Source organism: Tursiops truncatus, chromosome 2 (genome assembly GCF_011762595.2).
Source record: "Tursiops truncatus isolate mTurTru1 chromosome 2, mTurTru1.mat.Y, whole genome shotgun sequence".
Taxonomy (NCBI): Eukaryota; Metazoa; Chordata; class Mammalia; order Artiodactyla; family Delphinidae; genus Tursiops; species Tursiops truncatus.
The window spans coordinates 165,896,898-165,922,569 of NC_047035.1; the positions used below are offsets into that span (position 1 = coordinate 165,896,898).

The following is a 25,672-nucleotide window of genomic DNA, read 5'->3' on the forward strand; positions in this document are numbered from 1 at the left end:
TCTTGTCCTAAGGACCAGGAGTTACAGCTCAGTAGGGTATTCTACCAAGGGCTAGCCAAACATTTAAAAAAAATTTTGGTTTACTATTAGAATTATACTACATACCTCTGTTTTAATGTGTTAAGTTTTTAATCATAGTAGCCAGGCAATTCATATGGGTAGTCGTTTTCAGATATTCTTGAGGTGGTTTCTGTGAAGTAAGGAATGACTACGTGTATCCCTTGGGCCAAAGGTAAAGAAAGCATCGAAGACCCAATAAATGAGGTAATGTATGCAAAACAGCTAGCATAGTACATGGCACATAATAAGTGTTCATAGATATAGTTAAATAAGTGAATAAGCAAACACATATATAAACACACATCAGTGATACATGTACAGAGAGACTCCTTAAGTGCCATTGGTATTTAGCACTTTGTCTCACATGTTTTATTATATTAGGATAACCAATTTTTTAAACTAGAATTCTTAGAGAATGAATTCTACATAGATCAGAAGGAAGATGGGACAGCAAAAGTCTGTAACAACCAGTGCTGCATTGAGAAGGACAATACAAAGAAGACTTGGGAGTTAAAGGCAACAGGAGGAAATCAGTTGCTTGATAGGGAAAGTGGGATATAGAAAACAGAAAGGGATGCTTCTCAAAGGTAAAATTTACTTATCTATAGCTGTGAATCTAGAAAAAGACCTGAAATTCCCACATATAGTCTTGTATCCCATTTGGAGAGAGGAGCTAAGATGTGGTGTTGATCTCTTAGAGAAAATGTCAGTGTGACTGTTAAAAATCCTGTTAAAATATGAAGTGATTTAAAAATCTTTATTTAGACCTAGGCCCACAGTAAACAGAGAGCTTGTAAAGAACAACAAAGATACGTTCAGATGACTTGATTTAAAACTGTGCTGACAGCCCAGAGACTGTGTTCCTGGCATCTCTTTAGATTGGTGGTCATAGGAGAGCTAATAGGATCTGACATCTGGATAGCAGCAGGATTTCAGAATCGCCAAGTACTGATGTGTAACTGTCTCTTCAAATCCAGGTTGTTCACTTCCAGGCTGTTGAAATACAAGCTTATGACAAGCTCATCTTCCTCAAATCCATCTGTCACAGTTTGAACTCTGTCTTCAGTACAATCTCCTTTCTCTTTCATGGGACACATTACCAGCCTCTCAGTCTTACCTCTCTTGCCTTTTGGATCAACTTCAGCTCACATGCATTTCCAGATAAACTCATCTAACAAATGACCCACATCTAAAAATGACAATCCCTGCTTTGCCAACTCTGTTGATGGTGGGGAAAAAATGCCCCCCCGGGCTTCCCTGGTGGCGCAGTGGTTGAGGGTACGCCTGCCGATGCAGGGGGCGCGGGTTCGTGCCCCGGTCTGGGAGGATCCCGCGTGCCGCGGAGCAGCTGGGCCCGTGGGCCGTGGCCGCTGGGCCTGCGCGTCCGGAGCCTGTGCTCCACGGCACGAGAGGCCACAGCAGTGAGAGGCCCGCGTACCGCAAAAAATATATATATTAAAAAAAAAAATAAAAAAAAAAGGCCCCCCAAAAGCAGAGATTTAAACAATGTGTAGTCTCAGAAGAAAGAAATGGAAAACTCTTTGAAAGCAGGCACAGCATAGGGATGCTGAGCTCCAAGCAAACTGCTCAGCAAGGCTAACCTGTCTCTGGGATGCACATCTTTGTGTTGCACTTGGGTCTCACACTCCCCATTCCTCTTCTGTTTCATGACCGGAGAGCTGGAGATATTTGGATTTTTGCAGACTAAGTCCAGTCTCTAGTCTAATCCCCAACTTGGAATGGATTAAAAGAGCTTCAATATCATATTCTCATAATCAACATCATTACTTTTGCTCTTGGTCTTACTTAAGCCTTGTGACCTGGTTCTAATCACTTCAGTTGTAGTAGCAAAATTCTCCATCTAACTGCCTGGGCCTATACTTTGTCTGTCATTTGCCTAATTTTCAGTTTTTACATCTTCTTTCATTAGTCCTGTTTATAGGGATTGGAGTCCAGGCACTAAATGTCTGGCAGATAGGGTTATTTGCCAGTGGAAGAGTTCCCAGTGCCGCCAATCTTCTTGGACTATTGACTATCTCATTTACCTCGTTTGTCTTTAACTAGTTCTTTTCAGTTATTGGAACACTCCATACCATGTTGGATTTCCCTGGTTGCCGATCTCAGAGCTGTATTTCTACCATAGTTTAATATAATAATTAAGAGCATAGTCTTTGGAATAAGTCTAATTTAGGTTTGAATCCTGGCTCCATTACTTACTTGCACTGTGCTAAATTATTTAACTAACCTAAACTTCAATTATGCCATACATAAAATTGGGATAACACCATCTGCTTTATAGAATAAATAAGGATTCAATGATGTAATGAATATAAAGTTCTAATCATAGTAATTGGCACGTATTAAATGCTCAAAAATATTGTTACTTTTATGGTAACTATTGGAAAGCTTGTATTTATTCTGCTTACCCCTTTCCTCAGATATTCCGCCCATTTTCATCCCTTCCGTCTAGTATTTGCTCCACTTCCCAGCTGAGGAACACATTTTCAAGTCCCAGAGTTTTTCAGCTTTATCCTTAAAATGGGCCTCGCTATGAGATGTAATAGTCCACTCAAAGGCTTCCTTCTCCCCTACCAGCTGAAATTTTACTTTGTTAGATTTTCCCTTAGGTATTTCATTCTTTTTATTTGTTTACATTATTAGACTGCTAATTAGAGATTCACTTGTGTTAACAATCAGCTTCCCCCAAGTATTAAAAAACCTCTGGCAGGGGAATTGGACTGTCAATTATTCATACATTAGCTCATTGTAGTAAGCGGAACAGTGCCCCCTAAACCCCAAAAGATGTGCATGTTCCAATTTTCACAACCTGTGAAAATGGTACTTCACATGGCAAGAAGAGACTTCTCAGATGTGATTAAATTACAAACATTGAGATGGGGAGATTATCCTGGATTCTCCAGGTGGGTCCAGCCTAATCACATGAGTCCTGAAAAGCAGAGAACCATTCCCAGTGGTAGTTAGAGATAGATGTAAGGACACAAGGAGAGACGCTTGAGAAATGCTACATCACTGTCTTTGAAGATGGAGGAAGGGGTCCACAAGCCAAGGAATGGAGGTGGCCTCAAGAAGCTGGAAAAGGCGAGGAAATAACGTCTCTCCTGGACTCTCCAGAAGAAAATGCAGCCCTGCTCACACCTTGGTGATAGCCCAGTGAGACCCATATCAGACTTCTGAGCTATAGAAATATCAGGATGAACATAACTGTAGTTGACTCTTGAACCACACAGGGTTAGGGGCACTGGCCCCTGTGAAGTTGAAAATCTGTGTATAACTTTATAGTCGGCCTGCCTTATCTGTGGTTCCACATACATTGATTCAGCCGACCATGGATCATGTAGTACCGTAGTACGTATGCAGTGAGAAAAATCCACGTGTAAGTGAACCTGCACAGTTCAAACCTGTGTTGTTCAAGGGTCAACTGTGTATTATATTTCATGTAAGAAGCAGTATAGAGATTTGTGTTGTTTTAAGATACCAGATTTGTGGTAATTTGTAATAGAAAACCAGTACACTCAGTATGTTTGTTTCCCACTCGGCATTCATTCCAGTGTTCACAGTAGGCCATATGTTTTTTCTAGAGGAAACTGTTCATAATTGCAAATGATTGCTGACTTAGACAATTTATAATCTAGCAGGCTCTTTGTATGAGGATGGCCTTTGAGTCAGACAGACGGATTTGAGTCTTATCTCCACTTACTCACAGGAGACTTGAGAAGTTTCTCATATATTCTGAGATTCTCCCCTTATTCATACATCAGGAAGAGTGAAATCTATGCCCTTGGTAGTTATGAGGAGTAATTGAGATAACATGATATCCCCCAAATTATAGTGATTATTATATTAAAGCGAATATGGAGAATTTAGTCTTTTTATTTATAGTACTTATGTATTGGGTGTTGTGGAGATTGAATAATAGTCCATAGGCAAAAAAAAAAAAAAAAAATCCATTCGTGTTTAATAATTTTATAATTCAGATCAGAAACGTTCCAAGATCTATCTAAGGTGGTATTTTTGTCCAAAGAAAAATACTACTACAGTCACTTATAAGAAATAAAAATCTAGAAGACAATAGAAAAGTGAATATAAGATGTATATGTAAGCATACAGAAATTCAGGGAAAGATTGACTATATTCATAGTGAGGAAATAGAAATTAAAAAATTTTTGCTCTGGGCTTCATTTTGAGCTTATTGTTACAGCTAGCCATTCATGATATAAGTGCATGAAAGTATATTAGCTACTCCTGATTTTAGGATATGCAAATATGTATTCATGTCCTAACAGTAGCAATCTTTTTGGACAACAGTGTGAGCATAACCACAGTTTGCTAACTGTTCTCTCCTCATGAATATTATACATATTGAACCAAATATGCACAGAAATCTCCTGAGTGTATTGGAGCTACTCATGTGCATGTACCTATTTCCACTTAATTTTTGGATGTGATTTTATCAAGCTGGAGACTGGAGGCAGATTACTTCATCATCTTAAACAGATGAAATAATGAACAAATATATCTTCCCATTGTTAGCTCATTGCAGCATTTTAACTCTAAACATTGATTGATGAATACGTTCCCTCCAGTTCTAATGAAAAATCAGATATGTGTATGGAAAAGAAGAAGATGTTTACCCTAATAATGATGTCAGATGAGCATTATTTGTATGGAGAGCTGATGCTGAACCCTCATTGTCTGACTTGATTCTTTGTTACTTCCAGCTGAGTTATGTTCATTGTCTGTGATTCATCTTTTTCTCTCATGCCTGTTGAATGGAAAGAAGAGGGGTCTGTGACATATAAACACATGGGGCTGGTCTTGCAAAGGTCCAAGCTCTAAGCTGCTTCTGCCTGAACCAGTTCCTAGCACTGAGGGCCACAACACCTCTAAGAAGGGACCTCTGATCAGCTGGTTTGTTGATTGGTTTATGTGTCTGAAAATCCATCTGTCAAAAATACTACTGGGCACTGCCTCTGTGCCAGACATTGTTTAGAACTGGAGAAAAAGGAGTAAAAAAGCGAGGTTTCTAAGCTTCTAGGACAGACCCATCATCTTCCCAGAACATATTGCAATACCCGCAAACAACAAATGAGGGCAATCTTGAGTAAAATATAACTCACTGTCCGATATTAGTAAATTAGGTCAAATGTAAGAGCTTTAAGGTTTAACAGGCTTTCAAGGGTAGGTATGGTTTCTATCCAGATACTCAAATGTCCAAATGTTGTGTTTTTACTATTGTGAAAACACAAGTTTATACTTCTGGCACTTAAGTGTCTTAATCAGCAAAACCCTTAATACAATAGTGATATTTCTACCTAATATTTATACTATGAAGACCTGAAATATATAACTTCTGCTTCAATCCCCCCTCCCCCCTCAAACTCATTCCTCATTTTTTTCTAAATCAGAAACTCAGTGTTTTTCTTCCATAAAATATAGGAAGAAAACTTTCTGGGGTACATTTTGAAATATGTGCACAAGTTGTAAAAAAGGTAAATACATTTTGATGTACCAGTTTGACACTTCTATAATTTATGCCCAGGGGGTATCAATCTAAGAGATTAAGAAAGATGTATTTTTTTTCTATTAAAAAAATAGAGGAGGAGCAGCAGGAGAGAAGTTCCCCTTTAGTTTGTTCATTTGTTAAATCTTCAGAAAATATTTTAAAAACTAGTATTTTAAGAAAACTTCTGAAAAGTTTTAGTGTTTCATCAGCAGTGACTGAAATTACCACTTGGATTTTTATGACAAATAAAATTTCTCAATGTATACACAATGTAATTTTTTTTTTTTTTTTGGCAGCCGGCATTCAAATAGAATTTTGCCACATGAGTTTTCTAATGTTACCTTCTAATTCCGTTTGCAATTCCCTTCAAAGGAAAAGGATGGTATTACCTTGTTAAAGGAAAAAGTTTAAGATATTTCTACTTAATATTATGTATAAGGACAACTTTTAATTAATGAGTAATGCAGTTTATTCTTTACTGAACTTTTTTGTGGAAACAGGTATGGCTAGGTAGGAATGACAGCACTATTTTTTTTTTAACATCTTTATTGGAGTATAATTGCTTTACAGTGTTACTTTCTGCTGTATAAAAAAGAGAATCAGCTATATGTATACATATATCCCCATATCCCCTCCCTCTTGCACCTCCCTCCCATCCTCCCTATCCCACCCCTCTAAGTGGTCACAAACCACCGAGCTGATCTCCCCTTGCCATGCAGCTGTTTCCAACTAGCTATCTGTTTTATATTTGGTAGTGTATATATGTCAATGCTACTCTCTCACTTTGTCCCAGCTTACCGTTCCCCCTCCCCATGTCCTCAAGTCCATTGTCTATGGGAATGATAGCACTGTTAACTGAAATTCAGATTTCATAAGACAGTATGTCTAAGCACATTATTTAAAACTGTATCTCCTCATTTTTTTGGGTTATTTTGAATTGTCTAATTTATTTCAATAGAAGTTTTTAAAAAATCCCCAAATGGGGTGAAATATTTAGAAAGGCATTGTTAACAGTGTTAACTATCCTAATCTTATTAGAATATCATAAGCAGTACAAAATTTAAAAGAACAGCATAAAAATGAAGGACTCACTAAGAAATAATCTTTATTTCCTGATTTAATGATGTAAAGTATTGCACTTTATTATTTCATGTAAAAAATGTAGCCAACAGTAACATACAGATATATAATTTAGTATTTATTTTATGCATTTAATAAACTTTTTTTTTTTTTTGTGGTACATGGGCCTCTCACTGTTGTGGCCTCTCCTGCTGCGGAGCACAGTCTCCGGACGCGCAGGCTCAGCGGCCATGGCTCACGGGCCCAGCCGCTCCGCAGCATGTGGGATCTTCCCGGACCGGGGCACAAACCCGTGTCCCCTGCATCGGCAGGCGGACTCTCAACCACTGCACCACCAGGGAAGCCCTAATATACATTATTTTTCAACAGCTGTATGTTTGCTGTATGGTACATTCTTAAAAATATGCTGATCATAGTTTGTAAAACAAAAACCTTATAAAACTCAGCAAAATTTGCAAACTGATCAGAAAAGTGTTTTGGGAGACTAGAAAAAATACTTTTTTGTTTAATCGTGTTTCAGATCAGAGACTAGAGATGTGGCACCTAAATGTAATGAATGATCCTGGATTTCATCCTGGATAGATAATAGCTACAAAGAACATTACTCTGAGAATTGATGAAATTTTATTTTTTTATTTTTTATTTTTTGCGGTACACGGGCCTCTCACTGCTGTGGCCTCTCCCGTTGCGGAGCAACAGGCTCCGGACGCGCAGGCCCAGCGGCCATGGCTCACGGGACCAGCCGCTCCGCGGCATGTGGGATCCTCCCGGACCGGGGCACGAACGCGTGTCCCCTACATCGGCAGGCAGACTCTCAACCACTGCGCCACCAGGGAAGCCCGATGAAATTTTAATATGGACTGTTCATTAAAAAAAATTTCATCAGTATTAAGGTTCCCAACTTCGATCATTGTAATGTGCATTTGTATGAGAATGCTCTTTTCTCAGGACATACAAGCTTAAGTGTTTATAGGTAGAGAGATACAATATCTCAAATGGTTCAGAAAAAAATAGTATACATATACATTTTTAAACATCAGTTTTATATTGAGAACATATGAATGATAAATAAATGCTATAGAATATAAATAATTAGTGAATCAGGGTAAGAAATATATAGGATTTCTTTTTTATATTTGATAAATTTGTTACATTTTGTAAATTTAAGGTGTACAGTGTGTTACTTTGATACATTTATATATTGTAATGTGAGTGCCATTGAAGCAATATTTATCACATTACATCATTATAGTACAATATTATTGTCTGTATTCATTGTACTGTGCATCATATCTCTATGGCTTATTTACTACTCCTTACAAGTTTGTAGTTTTAAACACCATCAATTTTAACCTGTCACCTCCTATAGCTAGTAACTACCATTTTACTCTCTGTGTTTTACAGGTTCGACTTTTTTAAATTCCACGTATGATTCTCTATTAGTGATATCATATAGTACTTGCCTTTCCCTATCTGACTTACCTTGCTCAGCATAATGTACTCAAGGTCCATCCATGTTGAAACAAATGGCAGGATATCCTATTTTCTCATGGCTGAATAATATTCCACTGTGTATATGTGCCACATCTTTTTATTCCATTTATACGGATTTCTTGCAGCTATTCTGTGCATTTCAAATTATATCAAATTAGAAGCTACAAAAATAGAATTTTCACAATTTCAGAGGTCTAAAAGTTTTCAGTAATTGTAGCATTGGTGGGTTAATTAGGCCTTTGGGATTTGGAGCAAAATTTACTTTGTTGCTCACTGCTATCTAGAGGGTCCTGGTTTTAAATATTTAGTTTTTATTATAAAAATTATATACACATTAAAGAAACTTTGGAATGTATAGAAAAGTAGAATTTAAAAGGCATTTGAAAATCTATTGGTCATTTAATTCTTTAAGATTATAGTTTTTATACAATAGTCTCTCTCTATATAATCTTTCTAAAACTTGGTATAAATGTCCAGAGGTTATATGTTTTTCTGATGTCAATGTAAAAAAATTAAGGTAAGCAAATAGATTAACATACTGTTTACGAATTGTCACAGTTTATCTTGATGGGCTCCTGTTTACAGGTGAATGTTTTAGATTCACCAGTGCTCCTGTGGAGCTACTGGAACCTTCTCCCTATGCCCTCTATAGTTTTGCTCAAGGCAGCATATTTGATCACCCATATAATGAACTGAAAACCTCCTATTGCCAAAGTTAATAGCTCTTCATATTTGCCATTTGTCTTCAGGAAGTATTTGCTTCATCTGAAAGTTCCAAGTATCAACTTTGTTTTTAAGCCTTAGCAAAGCAGATTGGGATTCTGGAGGATGCCTGGAGGATGTTTCAAGTTGCTCAGAATCAAATTATCATCCAAGATGATTTCTAAACAGTAATATTAAGTAATAGCTTATATTCTTAATGTATCTTTCTAGTTTATGTCTAGCATCTTGAAAAATATAATTTTTATGCATAACTGGTTTGAGAACACAAAGAAAGATTTGAGTTGAATGTGATTTTCAACTATACATTCGTATTACAGGTCAATTAATTTATTCTTTTGAGAGATCACTTTTATCATTATCAATTATTTCCTGACTATCCAGTATGTATAAATTACTGTGTTTGGTGCTGAGTATATAAAGAGGTATATAAATCACAGTCCTGTTCTCTAGGAACTTAAAATTTTAAACCATCATAAACTTAAAGTGCCATTCAGTAGATTAACAAAAAGCCCATTATTATTATCTAGTAGTAGTGTGATTTCTACTAACTGCATGTATACTCTTGTTCTAGGTAGAGAACTTCAGCCTAAATTAATAAACTATTTTTGGAACCAGAAGATTATTTAATCATGCTTTGCGTCCTACAGGAAACAGTTAAATGTAAAAAGCTCTATCCTTAATTTTAGCTTTTTTGAGCTTTAGAAATCAAATCTCTTGACTTTCAGTTTTGCTTTCTCTCCATTTTAACACTTTGTGTCCCTTATAGAATCTCATGATTTTTCATAATCAAATAAAGTGAAGGCAATTATTAGAGAGGAAGTTTCTCATGGCAGCACTTCACCGTTTGACATTTGTGAGTTGATCTTGTGATTATTTTGAGCACAAAGGATAAGATGTTATCATAATTTATCTTCCAACAAATTGCTTTTTATCCGTGAATATTGAAACACTCATTTAACCAACATAACTTAGTATTACCTGTATCAGGAAATATAGAATTGTTTGGAATTATGTCAGTTTACAACCCTGAATCTAGCTATTACTATTTCAGTAGACATAATACCCATTAGCTATTATTTCAGTCCTACCTGAGGAAGATAATGGGCTTCTCTGTGGTATGTCCTGTACTCATGATTGTATTTTATAGCCCAGTATACGTTGGGTCTTTTGCAATTTTAATCTAGGTTGGGAAATAAAAATATAAAACCATAGTCTTACTTTAGAGAGTTCACAGTTTATTTGGGTTCAGCATATGGATGTGTGGAACTCTAGCAGTAAGCACAGCAGAGGGACACAGGCAATTAAAAATAGTCATAACGGCTTGGAGCAGCAGGAAGGGAAGTGAACAGAGACAGAGTGGATCAGGTGTGAAAAGTTCTCTGTGTTGGTGTGGAGATAGAGAATAATGGGGCAGGGTAGTTGCATTTGGACAACAGACTGCCTGAGATTCTGTGTTCCTGAATTCCACCTCCCATTCTCTGCTTCAACAGGTTGAATCTAAACAAGTAACAGTCTCTCCAGTAAATCAGAATTGGGGGATATTGTGATCACTATGAAAGAACCTTGGTTTATGCACAAGAAAATATGCCAATGTAGAGGGGGCCATAACTAGGAAAAAGATAGATGTGCAACAAAATTGGATTAGTGGAAGAAATGTATATCTTTCTCTCATATGCAGAAATGGTATATAAGTCTGATTTAGGAATAAGATTTTCTAGTAAAAGAAAGAAAAGAGAGCCTAATTAAAAAATATATATATATATTGAATTTAATTATATACATTTAATATACACAAAATAAATTTCACAAAGAATGTACTCCATTTTTAATTGCAGGAGAAATTTTTTTCTTTTTTAATCCTTGGATATGTCTTATGAAAAGGAAACAAATAACTAAACCCAAATGTTTAGAGTGTTGCAGAATGCCTTATGGGTCTTTGACAATACTCTAAAAATATCAGTTGTTGAATTTGGCAAAGTCTGAGAAGAGAAACTGTTTTGCCTTTTGTTTTTTCCTAACATGAAATTAAGGTTTTTCCTTTGGTGATGACTTAAAGCTCATTGAGCTTTGGATAGTTTGATCAACCTAGTTTATTAGAGCATCTCACCATACTGTGATTTGGTTACAATCTGTATAATAGGGAACTGGAGAGAGTTCTACTCGTTATTTTTTTTTAATATAATTTAATTTATTTTTTATTTTTTATTTTGACTGCCATATGGCATGCGAAATCTTAGTTCCTTGAACAGGGATGGAACCTGTGCCCCCTGAAGTGCAGAGTCCTAACCACTGGACCACCAGGGAATTCCCCGGGTTCTACTCTTTAAGTGTGATAGTTTAAACTGGGAGTAATTCATTGCATTGTCTACTATCTTTAGGAAACGGATTAGACATGTATTGTAAAGGAAAGAAAAGGACCACAGGCAAGAATAAACTACCTCTGCAGAGTAATTTGCTTTGTAAACATGTAGGAAAGTGTTTAACAACGTAATTAGAGTTGTCTGTGAGATCTACTAGTCCTAGGCTTGCTGACCTCTCTAAGTCCAGCTTATGGTCAGCATGTTCTTCAAATCTAGGGGACACCATTCAAATTGCATTCTATATGACTTTGGCACTTAGAAGCCATCTTTTGTGTGTGTGTGTGTGTGTGTGTGTGTGTGTGTGTGTGTGTGTGTGTGTCCTGTATCACAAACTCTGGATGTACCTCAGATTTTAGCTACCTGTTGGGTTCAGAAGGACTATTTCATAAAACAAAGATTTTCTCTACATACTTTTTCTTTACTGCTTTAACTTTTGTTGTGGTTCTGTTTATGGTAGTTGGTTTATTTGAAGAGTGTTTGCACTTGTTAGGAATCACCGTCCTTTGTTACAAATGTCCAGTGTCTGTAAAACCATTACTTTTTAAATATTTTGCCCATTTTTTCATCATTTCTGATGAAAAAGTAAATTCAATCCCCATTCTTCCATCTTGGCCCGAAGGGGAAATCCTGACCTCTGTCTCCCACATCTGTTCTTAGAGCCCTTGACATTTTTGTCGGCCTCATCAGACCATCTGAATCCTTGACAATTTTCTTAATCTTTCTCAGTACAGTGACTCTCTGGCTTCACCTATACGACTCTCCACCTTTTACTCAAGAGTTTATTAATTCATTATTTTCTTAGTAACCTAGGTTTTCATACTTCATAGATTTTGATTTGTGTGCCTGTTATTCCTCAAGTTTGTATCTATATTACATACCTGTTTCTCACCCTTTCACATGCCGTTTGGCCCTACCTCTTACTCTAGCCATTGCCATGATTATTTTCTGAAAGCTTTGAACAGCTTTGCATAAGTACATTTGTACTACTCTTTGCCTCAGACTGGCACCTCAGACCATACTTCTGCCTTTCTGTTCTGCTGTGGGCACCACTGAAGTAATTTTTCAGGGTGCAGGAACCTGCTCTGGGCTCATGAGTGCGTAACCCAGAAATGTGTGGAAATTAATGACTCTGGTGGCCACCCTTGACCAGTGAGTAAGGTTGATGATGGGGAAATGTTTTCCTGTTTAATCCGTTAGATTGACTCGTACGCAGGAGGCCCCTGGAAGACTGAGCACTGGCTACCCCGAGGGAGTAAAGGCAGCATGGGTTTCCTTCTCCCCAGCAATGCCATTGTCACAATCCTCTTTATTTTCTCCCCTCGACTGCTTTATCCTCCCCATTCGTTTCTATGCTACTGAAAATTGTAGAAAATAAAAAAACTCTCTTGACTAGATCTCCCAGTAGATCATACCATCTTATCCAGACTGGGTTCATTTTCTGCCAAGTGATCCAACTGGTCATCTTGTGTTTAACTGCTTCCTTAATCTTTCATGTCTTCATACTCGAAACTGGCCACCTTCACACATATTCTTACCTGAGCTGTTAAGAAGTATAAGACTTTACAAGATTAGCTTCCACATTTTCTTTCTTCAATACATCAAAATGATTTTGAACTGATTCCTCCTCTCTATAAAAAATACTTAAAATATCTTTAATATACCTCTACTTTCTAGTGTTAAAAGAAGTGACATCAATTATTAGAGTTAATTTCCCCAACTATGCTCTTGATTACCTCCAATCCTAACTTCTCAAGTCTTTACCAATCTTCTCAATCTTTTTTTAATTTCCAGTGCCTCCTTTTGCTGACTATAGCTATGTTCAGATCTCACCTGTAATGGAAGAAAACAAAACACAAAACCAAAATCCTTTTTTTTGACCCCATTATTATTATACCTATTAACCATGAGCTCTTCTTGCCTTTTGTATTCAATGGAACATTGACTGAAACAGTATTCTGTTTTATTACATATTTATTCCTTAAGCCCTGACAACCTAATTTCAATCTCTACCACTCTCCAGAAACTATTGTCTTAAAGGTCAGTGAAGGATGAAATAATCATTAAACCTCATAGTCTTTCCTCAGGCATCCTCTCTGATCACATTCCAGCATGTTCCAGTAAATTCCAGTTTTCTTCTATGACATTGTGAAAACTTCTACCTATTTAACTTCTTCCTCTTTGCAGTTCCTGATCAATACCTTATCTACTCCCAGAGTTCTCTGTAAGTTCTTTCACTGACACTGATTCTTCTCCCACACTCCATTCTTGTATTATTTCTCATTTCTTATTGTATATTTCTCCTGGACAATGAATTGGATGTCAAATTTAACTTATCTGCAATGGAGCTTGTCATTCCCACTGACTCCCTTCATATCTCAGCTGTTTCTTGTAACTTCCTTGTTTTTGATCAGTAGTGCCTTTCTTTAAGACACCAGTGGATTCCTAATTACTCTTTGCGTCTCCCATATTTGGAGAAGAGAAAGCAAGGCACTGTGATTTACATACACTATCTCATTTAATCCCCACAGCAATTCATATTTCATATATAAATAAAGTAAGACCCGAAGTGGTAGGGTGAGTTGCCTAATGTTTCAGAGCTGTCTAGGGATGGGAACCATGTCTGCTGGACACTGAACTTCATATGCTTTTCAGTGTGTAACAGAATGAAGACTCTTAAACAGCAGTGTATCCTGAATCAACAAAGAAATATTCAATTATGTTTGCTATTGTATTTATTAAGGAAGGAATGAAGACAAAAATACATCTTAGAAAGACTGTGAACCTTCAACACGAGATGAAAGTAATAAAGATTTTCTGTTAGACGTTGTGTTATTAAAATGGTGTTAACCAGAATAACTTCTTTCCCAAATTCCTCAATCAAAGTTATGTTATATACTGAGCTGTATGGTTGTATTATATACTAAACTGGGTATATATTTACTAATATCTTTCATGTTGAGGTCAGGGTTAGAAATAGGTTTGGGTTTTTTTTTTTAAGTATGTATTATTAATTAGATATTTATCAATGCTAAACTCAACTCAACATTTAAAGAGAATTCTTACCTCTTGGACTTCAGAGCTACGTTAAGTTTGATAACTGAGACAGAAGAATCTAAAGTTAAAGGGAGATCAGTAGCAGCAGTTAGATTATAGTGTGGAAATGTCCTATAGGTGTGCAGAGTGGGAAATTATGTGAGAGCCTGTGAGTATGGATTGTATTCTGGGCAAATGATGCATCCTCATCAGGCAATTGCGCACTGAACAACTGTCGATTAAGTACCATTTTATCCAATTTAGACCTAATGAACTTGGTAGACGAGATCCCTGCTGGATTAAGGAGCAATCAGAGTCTTATTTTGGGTTCTGTGCCATCTAGGTCAAGAAGTTTCCAAAGTGTTGTGTATATTTGCTTGGTACAAGAATGACACAACTTTCTTATCCTTCCTTCTGTTAATTCCTTAACAAATATTTATGGAATATTATTTGTGCTGTAGGGAGTTTCCATTGGTGAGTGGTAGATAGTGAAATAAAAGACTTAGAAAACTGTTCCTTGCCTCCGAGGAGTTTTAGTTCCATTTTTGCTAATTTGCTAATTTCCTGAATTAGTCTGAATGACAGTTTTTTTTCTAATCAAAAGGATGAAAAGAATTTTGTTTTGAGTCTAAAGACAAAGTAACTCTCTCCTCTAGCAAGAAGATTGATGAAAGGTCTTTAATAAGAGGGAAAAGGAATGAAGACGTAAGGATGTGTTTTGACTCTGTACTCAGTCTCACCTACCTCAGAGGTGCAATGACACTGGTTTTATTTGGAACTTTCAGGAAGGGGTCCGGATCACCATTTTGCAGGAAATGCAATGGATGTGTCAGAAGAAGCCCATGTCTGCCTGCCCTGCAGGGAGGGCTGCCCCTACTGTGCTGATGACAGCCCCTGCTTTGTCCAGGAGGATAAGTACTTGCGACTTGCTATCATCTCCTTCCAAGCCCTGTGTGTGCTGCTCGACTGCGTGAGCATGCTGGTGCTCTACCGCTTTCGCAAAGCAAAGGTAAACCCAGGTACCCTGGTTACCTTTCTTTTTATTATGAAAGGTACCTTTCTTTTTATTCTGGACTGACCTCTTCTTTTCTTTTTCTTTTTTTTTTTTACGTCTTTATTGGAGTATAATTGCTTTACAGTGGTGTGTTAGTTTCTGCTTTATAACAAAGCAAATCAGTTATACATATACATATGTTTCCATATCTCTTCCCTCTTGCGTCTCCCTCTCTCCCACCCTCCCTATCCCTCCCCTCCAGGCGGTCACAGAGCACTGAGCTGATCTCCCTGTGCTATGCAGCTGCTTCCCACTAGCTATCTGTTTTACGTTTGGTAGTGTATATATGTCCATGCCACTCTCTCGCTTTGTCACAGCTTACCCTTCCCCCTCCCCATATCCTCAAGTCCATTCTCTAGTAGGTCTGTGTCTTTATTCCTGTCTTACCCCTAGGTTCTTCATGACATTTTTCTTTTTTCTTAAATTCCATAAATATGTGTTAGCATACGGTATTTGTCTTTCTCTTTCTGACTTACTTCACTCTGTATGACAGACTCTAGGTCCATCTACCTCATTACAAATAGCTCAATTTTGTTTCTTTTTATGCCTGAGTAATATTCCATTGTATATATGTGCCACATCTTCTTTATCCATTCATCCGATGATGGACACTTAGGTTGTTTCCATCTCCGGGCTATTGTAAATAGAGCTGCAATGAACATTTTGGTACATGACTCTTTTTGAATTATGGTTTTCTCAGGGTATATGCCCAGTAGTGGGATTGCTGGGTCATATGGTAGTTCTATTTGTAGTTTTTTAAGCAACCTCCATACTGTTCTCCATAGTGGCTGTACCAATTCACATTCCCACCAGCAGTGCAAGAGTGTTCCCTTTTCTCCACACCCTCTCCAGCATTTACTGTTTCTAGATTTTTTGATGATGGCCATTCTGACTGGTGTGAGATGATATCTCATTGTAGTTTTCTTAAGCAAGTAGAATTGTTCCAAATCCCATGTGCTTCTCTCTTAAGCAGAAGTCTTTCTATAATATGATTGGACTAGAGTGTGAAAGCTATATTCTTCGGCTTCGCAGGAGAAATAGGAATTGAAAATGTGAAACTTTATTATAACGTTTTCTTCTACAGAGTGTTTCTCCCTGTTTACCCTGAAGCTCAAGTACCTCATTGCCTTAAAAGACTCTTTTACATCATCTCTTCAGACTCTAGAAGAACTTATTTTGCCAGTTCCCAATATATTGTTAATTTTTTCCTAGGTAGAAAGCTTTGTGATATTTATTGTATTTCATTTTAATTTCTCTTAGCCATATTTGAAAAGGGTAAATGGACTCAACTGTTTCTGAGCACATTATACTTTGAAGAATGAATTTATTCATGACCATACATATGGTCTTGCATTAGTATCCCAGAATGATAGTGGTCCTGCACAGAGCTTATATGGCTTTTGAGAGAGGCTGTCCTTTGGTTCTGTTCTGAGGAATCAGAGAGTAGTATAACCATTTGTATGCTTCTGAGTTGGGGGTGGACGAAATACCAAAATATTCAGGGCAAAGCTTTCTGGGGAGCTGTCTTCAGTTGGTCACCCAGTTAACTGTATGCAGCCAGTGTTGTGTCAGATTTGTGGTTCTGTTGCTTTCAGAAACGTATTTGTGCCATTGAAAAGAAAAACAAAACTTAAAGTTTCCACCTTTTCTGAATTTGTATGACCCCTTCATGTTAGCAAAGTTGTAGAGATTGGTTTAGATTACAGAACTCATTGAAAGTATAAAGTGTTCCCATTAGAAATTAAAAAAAGAAAACAACTCTGTGAATGGCATGTGTTACAAAGCCTCAAATTAAAATTTTAAAAAAACCACCTCTTTTGAGATTCTAGGAGAATGTATCCATTATGTTAATGTTATAGACTTTAATAGTTATTTTAAATAGTTTCATTAACAGAAGCATACAACAAATTAGAATCAAACTTTATATCAGCAAGAAAGGTGCAAACTGGCAAATTGCTCTTCATTTAACCAATACTTGTCATTCTTTTGCAACAAAATATGTATTATATGTTAGATTGTATATATAATAAAGTAGCTGGCCAATGGAATTGGGAAATAGCTAACCACTGTTACCTAGATAAAATTAATTGCTTATTAAAAAGCCTATCACTGGCAGAGTAGGTAGAATTGAAAGGTCTATTTAATAAACTGCTCTGAAGTATCTCTATATAATGTAATTCATTTACACAGTGGATACCACAAAATTCTTTAAGAATTTTAATTGATTTTAATCATTAATGATTGTTGTGCTAAATTGAGTTAGTGATATATGACGGTAGAATATTACACAAGATATTAAAAAACTAAGATAGTGCTTGCTAGACCAATGTCTTAATCTATGGTAATGTTACTTAACATTTCTAAAGTTATTAACCTTTTGAATTTCTCTGCACCTTCATATGAAATGCTGCTTTACAAGGCTATCATGAGAATAGATATCTTTACATGTCATTTGGTGAAATTTCTATAGATACAAACTAGTTGGAATACATAAATTAGACATCTAGTTTTAAGATGGTCACCTTTTGAAGAATCAGTTGGTTTTCACAGAATGTGACATAAGGGGGAGATATTTTTAGGAAAGAAGTTTAAAAAGTCAATGAACATAGGTCTCATATGTTCACTGTTTCATGAAATTTTATCTTCCTATTTCAATTACCAAAAGCAATGGATTAATTGTAAAAGCGATAAACCATTTCCAGGATAGAGATTGCATATTTAGGACATGTAGACTTCGGCTTTGCTTTTTAAAGTTTTCACATGTCTTTGCAACATTTCTTTGGATTAAGCAAAAAACTGATGACCCCTCTTGGAGCAAAGTTGATGTTTTCCTTATGAGTTTCCCATTACATTCTTTACCCACTGATAATTAAAGGAACAAAAACCACATAATCTGTCAGTGTACATCTATTGTGACAAAAGAGGAAAAAACCTTAGTTGCAATATAGAAGTAACATTGCAGACAAGTGTGCAGACTCTGGAAACAGATAATTTAGTCTAATTATGGGTATTTTAAGTTAAATGAGGTTTGCCCATGCCTAAAATACCAACTCTGCAGTTGGTAGGTACCAACAATCATTGGTCGAAGGTTAGTTTAACATTTTATCATTTTAAACAACACAAGCTAGATTCTGCTATATTTTGGGGTGAGGCTGGTGATACAGTGCCACAAAGAGTAAATTAAATTTTACTCTGCACAAACATTTAGAGACATAACTATATACATTTGCCTTTGTGCCCTGGGTTAAAGATTAAATCTGTCAATAAACTGGGAGTGATTTTAAACCCAGTAAGTTCTTCTAAAGCAACAGCAATTTTTACAACAGTATTTTAAAGGTTCTGAATATTAAATATTTGGAACTTATTTCTATTTTTATTTTTTTTTTTACCAAATATATGACAAGTCACATCTTTTTCTATTAGCTATTTTGAAGAGAGAGCATAGTTTCTTACAGCTTTGTAATGTGAAGTGTTAGTACAATTTATTTTCAAGTGAAAATTTGAAAGAAAAGAAGGTACACTGGAACAGCAGCTTATTCCACTTCTGAAAATAATCTTTTGCTTGATTTATTCTTAGTAAATTTTAGCATGTTTTGTTTGAGCTTAGTGCTTTGGAAAAAATAGTGATAGTCATTTTTTAAAGTGAACATACTGCAGTTTGTATTTTCCCTTCCAGGCCTGTAATAGTTCTTTTTTTAAATTAGAAATTAATTGATAGGTGATTTTATAACTGCTCATTTTTGGTTTGGAAAATCAGATGTTTTAATGTAGAGTGTGGCTGAAATTCTACTAGGCTAATTATGATGTTTTAATGCTTATTTTGTTGAAAAAAAAGGGAGATGTATTACTTTTTTATTGTGGTAAAATATACGTAACATAAAACTTACCATTTTCTACCATCTTTAAGTGTACAATTAAGTGGCATTAAGTACATTCACATCACTGTGCAACCATCACCACTATTCATTTCCAGAACTTTTGCATCATCCCAAACCAAACTCTGTAATCATTAAACAACTCCCTATTCCCCTAACCCCTGGTAACCTTTATTCTACTTTCTGCCCCTATAAATTTGTTTTTTCAGAGTACCTCATATATAAGTGGATACACTATTTGTTCTTTTGTTTTTGGCTTATTTCACCTAGCATAATGTTTTAAACGTTTACCTATGTTTTAGCATGTATCAGAACTTCATTTCTTTTCATTGATGAATAATATTCCATTGTGTGTATTTACCACATTTCATTTATCTGTTTATCTGTTGAAAGAGTTGTTTCTACCTTTTGGTTATTGTAAATAATGCTATTGTGAACATTGGTGTACAAGTATTTGGTTGAGTCCCCGATTTCAGTTATTTGTATATAACCTAGGAGTAGAATTGTTGAATCACACAGTCATTCTGTGTTTAACTTTTTGAGGAACTACCCAACTGTTTTCCACGGAGGCCAGACCATTTGATATTTTCACCAACAATTCGTCAGGGTTCCAATTCCTTCACATCCTCACTAACACTTGTTATTTTCTGTTTTTGTTTTTGTTTTATAATAGCCATCCTAATGAATCTGAAGTGAATTCTCATTGTGGTTTTGATTTGCATTTTCCTAGATATTAGTGGCAGTTGAGCATCTTTTCATGTGCTTATTGGTATATCTTCTTTGCAGAAATGTCTCTTCAGGTCTTTTGTTCACTTTTGAATTGGTTGTTCATTGCTGAGTTGTAGGAGTTCTTTATGTATTCTGAATATTACACTTATCACATAGATGATTTGCAAATATTTTCTCCCATCCTATGGGTCGTCTTTTCATTCTCTTGATAGTGTCCTTTGATGCCCAAAAGTTTTTAATTTTGATAAAGTCCAGTTTACCTACGTTTTCTTTGGTTGCCTGTACTCTTGGTATCATATCTGAGAAATCGTTGCCAAAGCCAATATCATGAAGCTTTCCTGCTGTGTTTTTTTTCTAGGAGTTTAATAGTTTTAGGCCTTATATCAGACTTCAATCCATTTTTAGTTAATTTTTGTATATGTTGTAAGTTAAGGGCCCAACTTCATTCTTTTGCATTTGGATGCCTAGTTTTCTCAGCACTATTTGTTGAAGAGAATATCTTTTCCCCGTTGTGTGGTCTTGGCACTCTTATCAAAGATCATTTGACCACACACATGTGGGTTTATTTCTGGGGTCTCTATGCTGTTCCATTTAGTCTATGCCTTTATGTCAGGATCACACTGTTTTGATTACTGTAGCTTTGTAGTAAGTTTTGAAATTAGGAAGTGTGAGGCCTCCAAATTTATTCTTCTTTTCAAGGTCGTTTTGGGTCCCTTAAGATTCATGGAATTTTCATGAATTTTAGGATGTGTTTTTCTATTTATGGGAGGGAGGTGCAGCATAATACATGAAAAGGAGTAGAATGGTTAGAAACCAAGAGCTAGTACCTTCAATGCAGCTAGCTATAGGGGTACTTATGGAAGTTCCATAGTGGTTTACAAATTTTTTTCTTAAACCTTGTTCTAATACTGGCTAACTACTACACTCAACATAAGATGATGTTGTATATTTCTGTCAATTTATGGTAGACAATATTTCCCTCAATTTCCATTTTCCTAAGGGCTACAATGTTGATCTTGACTCTTACCAGATATTTTAACTGTACTGAACTAATAAAATATCACACAGTATCACAACAATAATATTTCACTCCCCTTTATTGAATATGAATGAGAAAGTTGGTACTTTTATTTTTCCTCGTTTCCCCCTTCCCATTTCATTAAAATTTAATCTATGATTATTTGCATCAATTTTCAGTAAGAGCCATCATTAGTTTCAAAGGAAAAGCAGTTCTTTAATATATTTTGGCTCTCACTACATTTAAATTTATCATTTAGTCTTCTTCCTAGATGTTTATTTGGTTTAGTTACTTATCATAAGACCTTTCCAAATGTGGTTTTTTGCCTTTGAGTTCTGACTTTTGACTAATCTTTTATCATTATTAGATATCTATATCTTCAAATAGTTTGTTTGGAAAATGGTAGTTTTGTACCTGTGTTACATCTGAACTCCCACCCACCGACTGTGGCTTTTACAGGACAGCCCCTTGGCTAGGGGGAGCACTTGGGGATTACTGTCTTTTTCTTTTAAAGCTCTACTATTGCTCCTTCATTTATCGTTTAGAACTGAACATTTTGGACAATTTCCAGGATTGCCCACTTTTTGTCTCTTATGGAACAAAATCTCCCATCTGAATGCTTATTGGCTTTTTTCTTTACTTTTACCATCATAATATGGTTCTTCATTGCGTTTGCAAAAAATGTGATCCAAACTCTCAAATTTCAGACTGAGCTTTCTTCTGATACTGGGAAGTCTTTTGTGTGTTAGTTCATATGTTATCTGTTCTGCTCTAGTTTTTCTAGGCTTCTCTTTTAGGCCTTCCTTTTAAATATAGGTTGGGTCTCCAGACTTTCTTTTTTAAAATGTTCTCACTGTATTGTATTTTAAGTGTTTTCCTCTGTGTTTTGAGAAGCTATTTAAGTTTGTCTTCTATTTTACTCTTCCAGTTTTTAGCGCTGTCTAAGCTGCTGTACCCTACCTTCCTGATATTCTAAAATCCAACTGTTTTTAATCTCTGTACAATTGTTCCTTACGTTTTACCTCCGTTTTTGCAAAGGTTCGGGGTCAGAAAGCTTGAGGCAAATCCTAGTGATTTCATATTCTAGTTATGTGACCCTAAGTTTGCATAGTTATATACCTAATCAGCAAGTCACTTAGTCTCTCTAAATGGCTTTTATCTTATGTAAAGAAGGGGACATTCAAGAATTTGGAAAACAACAACAGCAATAGTGTATGTACTCTAAAATCAAGCCTGATTCATGTAGTAAGCAGTTCGGGAGGGGGATTGAATCTACAAATAGGAAGCTTATCATACTAGCTAATGTGAGATAAACTTTTTTATGTCTTATGTGTATGTAAGGACTCATTCATTGAAAGGATTTCTGGACCATTCCAAGAGTTACCAAAGGGGAAAGTATCACAACTTTTAATTCTACACTTTTGTTCTTATGGGGGGGTAAGAAGAATTAAGTAAAAAGTTATATCATTTGTAATGGAATGGTTGATTTTGTAACATGATGCCTGATATTATTTGCATAATTTTTTCTTTCCATGAAATATATTTAAACATATATATGAAGAAACTTGAAGTGCTAGGCTTGAAAGTTAGAGAAGTATAATCATGCTTTCTGAATTAACATTCAAATGATCTTCTTTAGGACATAAGAAGCCTGAAAAGGCCCAGCCACAACATTACAATTAGGTGCAGGGCAGCATGTGATCAAGGAAGCATACGCTAAGCATCTCTATTCCAGACATTAATGCCACTGTGCCCAAAGTGTTAGGGCTTCACACATTTTAGTCCTGAAAGATTTCCAGGCTTTAAAGCCTTCCTATTTAAAATACAGATACTGTTTAAGTAAGATTAGTCATCGTTCTAATGATGAGTGGGGCTTGAGCTAAAACACGATTGCCACCTCCCGTCAGTTTATTGGAGCACTGTGTTAAAAAGGGTTCCGATGCAGCAAATGGATTTATTCTGAGAAGTGATTGTTTTATTGGCTAACTTTAGCAGCCATAGGTATTATCAGGGAAACTAATGACATATGTACCACATGTTTGTCACTCCTTAACTAGGAGTTTCAGGCTCAGGGGACAAGTGAAGGAAGAAAAACTACCGATATAGGATGTTGGAGGGCCTTCGTGGTAAGCACGGCCATAAAACCGTTTTGTCTAGGGATGACCCACTTCTTAAAGAATTATATCAAAATTCAGGGTTTCTACAGATGATGAACTGCTCGATCTATTCCAGATATAATGGATTTACTAGGAGTTATCCCATTCCATAATTTACTAGCCAGTTCTCAAGTAGTTTGAACTTGACACAGTATGAAATGTATTTTGACAGGTGCTTTTCCCTAAATATTTAAAGGCAAGTGTATTTCAGATAGAATGTAATGCTTTCAACTCTTATTCATTTTTACTTTTCCTCTGAGAAATATGTGTGGTGTATATTAATACAAGTGCCCTAAGAAATTTGATCTTAAAAAATTACGGCCTTTAGTCCAGCACACAACTTGTATCCCCCAATGTATTTTGTTAACATGAAAATATTTTATGAGCTCTGAGTAGTGCTTAGTCTCCCAGCTCAAGTTTAGAGTTTCAAATCTTTTCTTCCTCTTGTTACTGTGGAAATTATTTAACTCGTTTGTAGGTTACCTTTCCTTAAAGCTACTTTTATTAGCGGTAAGGAATGTCTTCTTTTTCTGGTCACTAGGCTTTCGAATTGGAAAGGGTGAGCTTTAGGACTAAGTCTAGCATTTAAACAATTAAAACAAAATTAAAAAGCAAATTGGAGAAAAGTGTTTTGGTACGATATGATAGTGAAGGATTAACATTCTTACTCTAAAAACAGACAAAACCCTCTTAGGAATCACTATGAAATAGAAAAATATCCAATAGAAAAACAGGCAGAGAACATCCATCAGCAGTTTGTAAAACAACAACAACATACAATATATATTCTCTATATCCATGAGTAATAACAAAAAGCAAGTGAAAACAATGACATGTACTTTTATAACAATAATAATTCTCTGTGTTGTGAAGACGTTAGCAACTAGGTGTTCCCATACATTGCTGATGGTTGTGTAAATTGGTAGAAACTTTTGGATGAGGTTTGGGATTATGTGTAATAAACATAAAAATGCACAGTAGTTTCAATTCTAGAAGTCTGTACTAAAGAAATCATACAGGTGCACAAGGACTTACAAATATAGTCATAGGTGTATGTATGTGCATCATAGTGCTATTTATAGTACAAGCAAACTGGGAACAATTAAGTGTTCAAAATTGGGTCCATGCATTTAAATATGGGGCCATAAAAGTGATCATGTAGAATACTAAATGATGGGAGAAAATGGTTTTAACATAGTTACTTAGTTCATCAGCACATTTCCACCGTTTTTTTGAAGTTTTATTTTAGTACTCTCCATTTTTCATCTTTCCCTCTCTCCTCTTCTTCTCATTCCATCCCTTTCTGCCTGCCTCCCTCCATTCCTTCTTTCCATTCATCATCCATCTGCTGAGCATCTATTGAGTGCTTGGAACTATTACCCATACTGGGCATGCAGTGCTGAACAGGACAAATAATATCTGTGCTCTTACGGAGTTGATATTCCAGTGGGGGCTGGTAGTCATAGACAATAAAAGAAAAATAAAGAAGAATGTATCAGGTGGCTAGCAAGTGCTGTGATCAGAGTGAAATATATAAAACAATAGGCTGTGACTTTGGAGTAGAATTCTTGTGGCCACCATGTAAGTTGGTATTATCCTCATTTTATATTTGAATAAGCAAAAGCATAGAGAATTTAAGAAACCCATTCATTGTTACTTAGGGAATCTAGGATTACCAGTTCAGGTCTGTTTGACTTTATAACTCATTTTTGCTCTTAACTACTATGCTATACTATCTGTCATATGTTTACAGTGCAATTTTTTCTTAAATTTTAAAAAGTAGACCTCGCCAACTCTGGCCTCAATGTAGTAATCCAAGTTCTAGGCCTGCATGCATTCTTCGTTTTTCCTCATACCCTTATGCCTTATCAAAACTTTACATGTCCAATGTGTCATTCTTGCTAGGTGCCTACTAGTTAACTGAATAAATTAAGTTCTTACGTGGTACCATTTAAATGGATTTATATGTTCCTTGTCTCTGCTCATTTGTGTTACTACACAGTTTTGCAATTTTTTTTTTAAGTTGACTCACAGGACACGTCTTTTTTTCTTTTGGCTGCGTGGGCTCTTCATTGTGGCGCATGGGCTTCTCTATAGTGTGGCGTGTGGGCTCCAGAGCCCACAGGCTCAGTAGTGGCGGTGCACGGGCTTACTTGCCCCTCGGCATGTGGGATCTTAGTTCTCCGACCAGGGATCGAACCCGTGTCCCCTGCATTGGAAAGTGGATTCTTAACCACTGAACCACCAGAGAAGTCCCCAGTTTTGCACTGTAATGGCATCCTTTAATGCTTTAACCCAAGGAGCAACTCATATGTAATGATTTAGGGGTATGTGTGTATATGTATGTATGTGTATGAATGTATATGAATGTCAGGGTGGTGGTTAGGGTACATATGGGGAAAAAAATAGTTTAGCTGAAGAGATTTCTTTCTTTCTGTGCTTCTTAAGAAATATCATTTAAATAACTTCCTACTCCATCCGGTGGCAGCGGTACTAATTATGAGTTACGAAGAACAGCTAGAGTGAATATAACATACTTGTGTATGCCTTAAGAGACATAAAATGC

At 36.1% G+C, this 25,672-nt stretch overlaps 1 protein-coding gene across 1 annotated transcript in view; it reads left to right on the plus strand.

The window, feature by feature from the left end:
- GPR158 (G protein-coupled receptor 158) overlaps positions 1-25,672 on the plus strand; it is a 329,361-nt gene that overhangs the window by 163,646 nt on the left and 140,043 nt on the right. Inside the window, exon 4 of the mRNA XM_019933175.3 lies at positions 15,060-15,283. Within this exon, the coding sequence (XP_019788734.2) occupies positions 15,060-15,283 (224 nt within the window). The remainder of the gene's footprint in view (positions 1-15,059; positions 15,284-25,672) is intronic.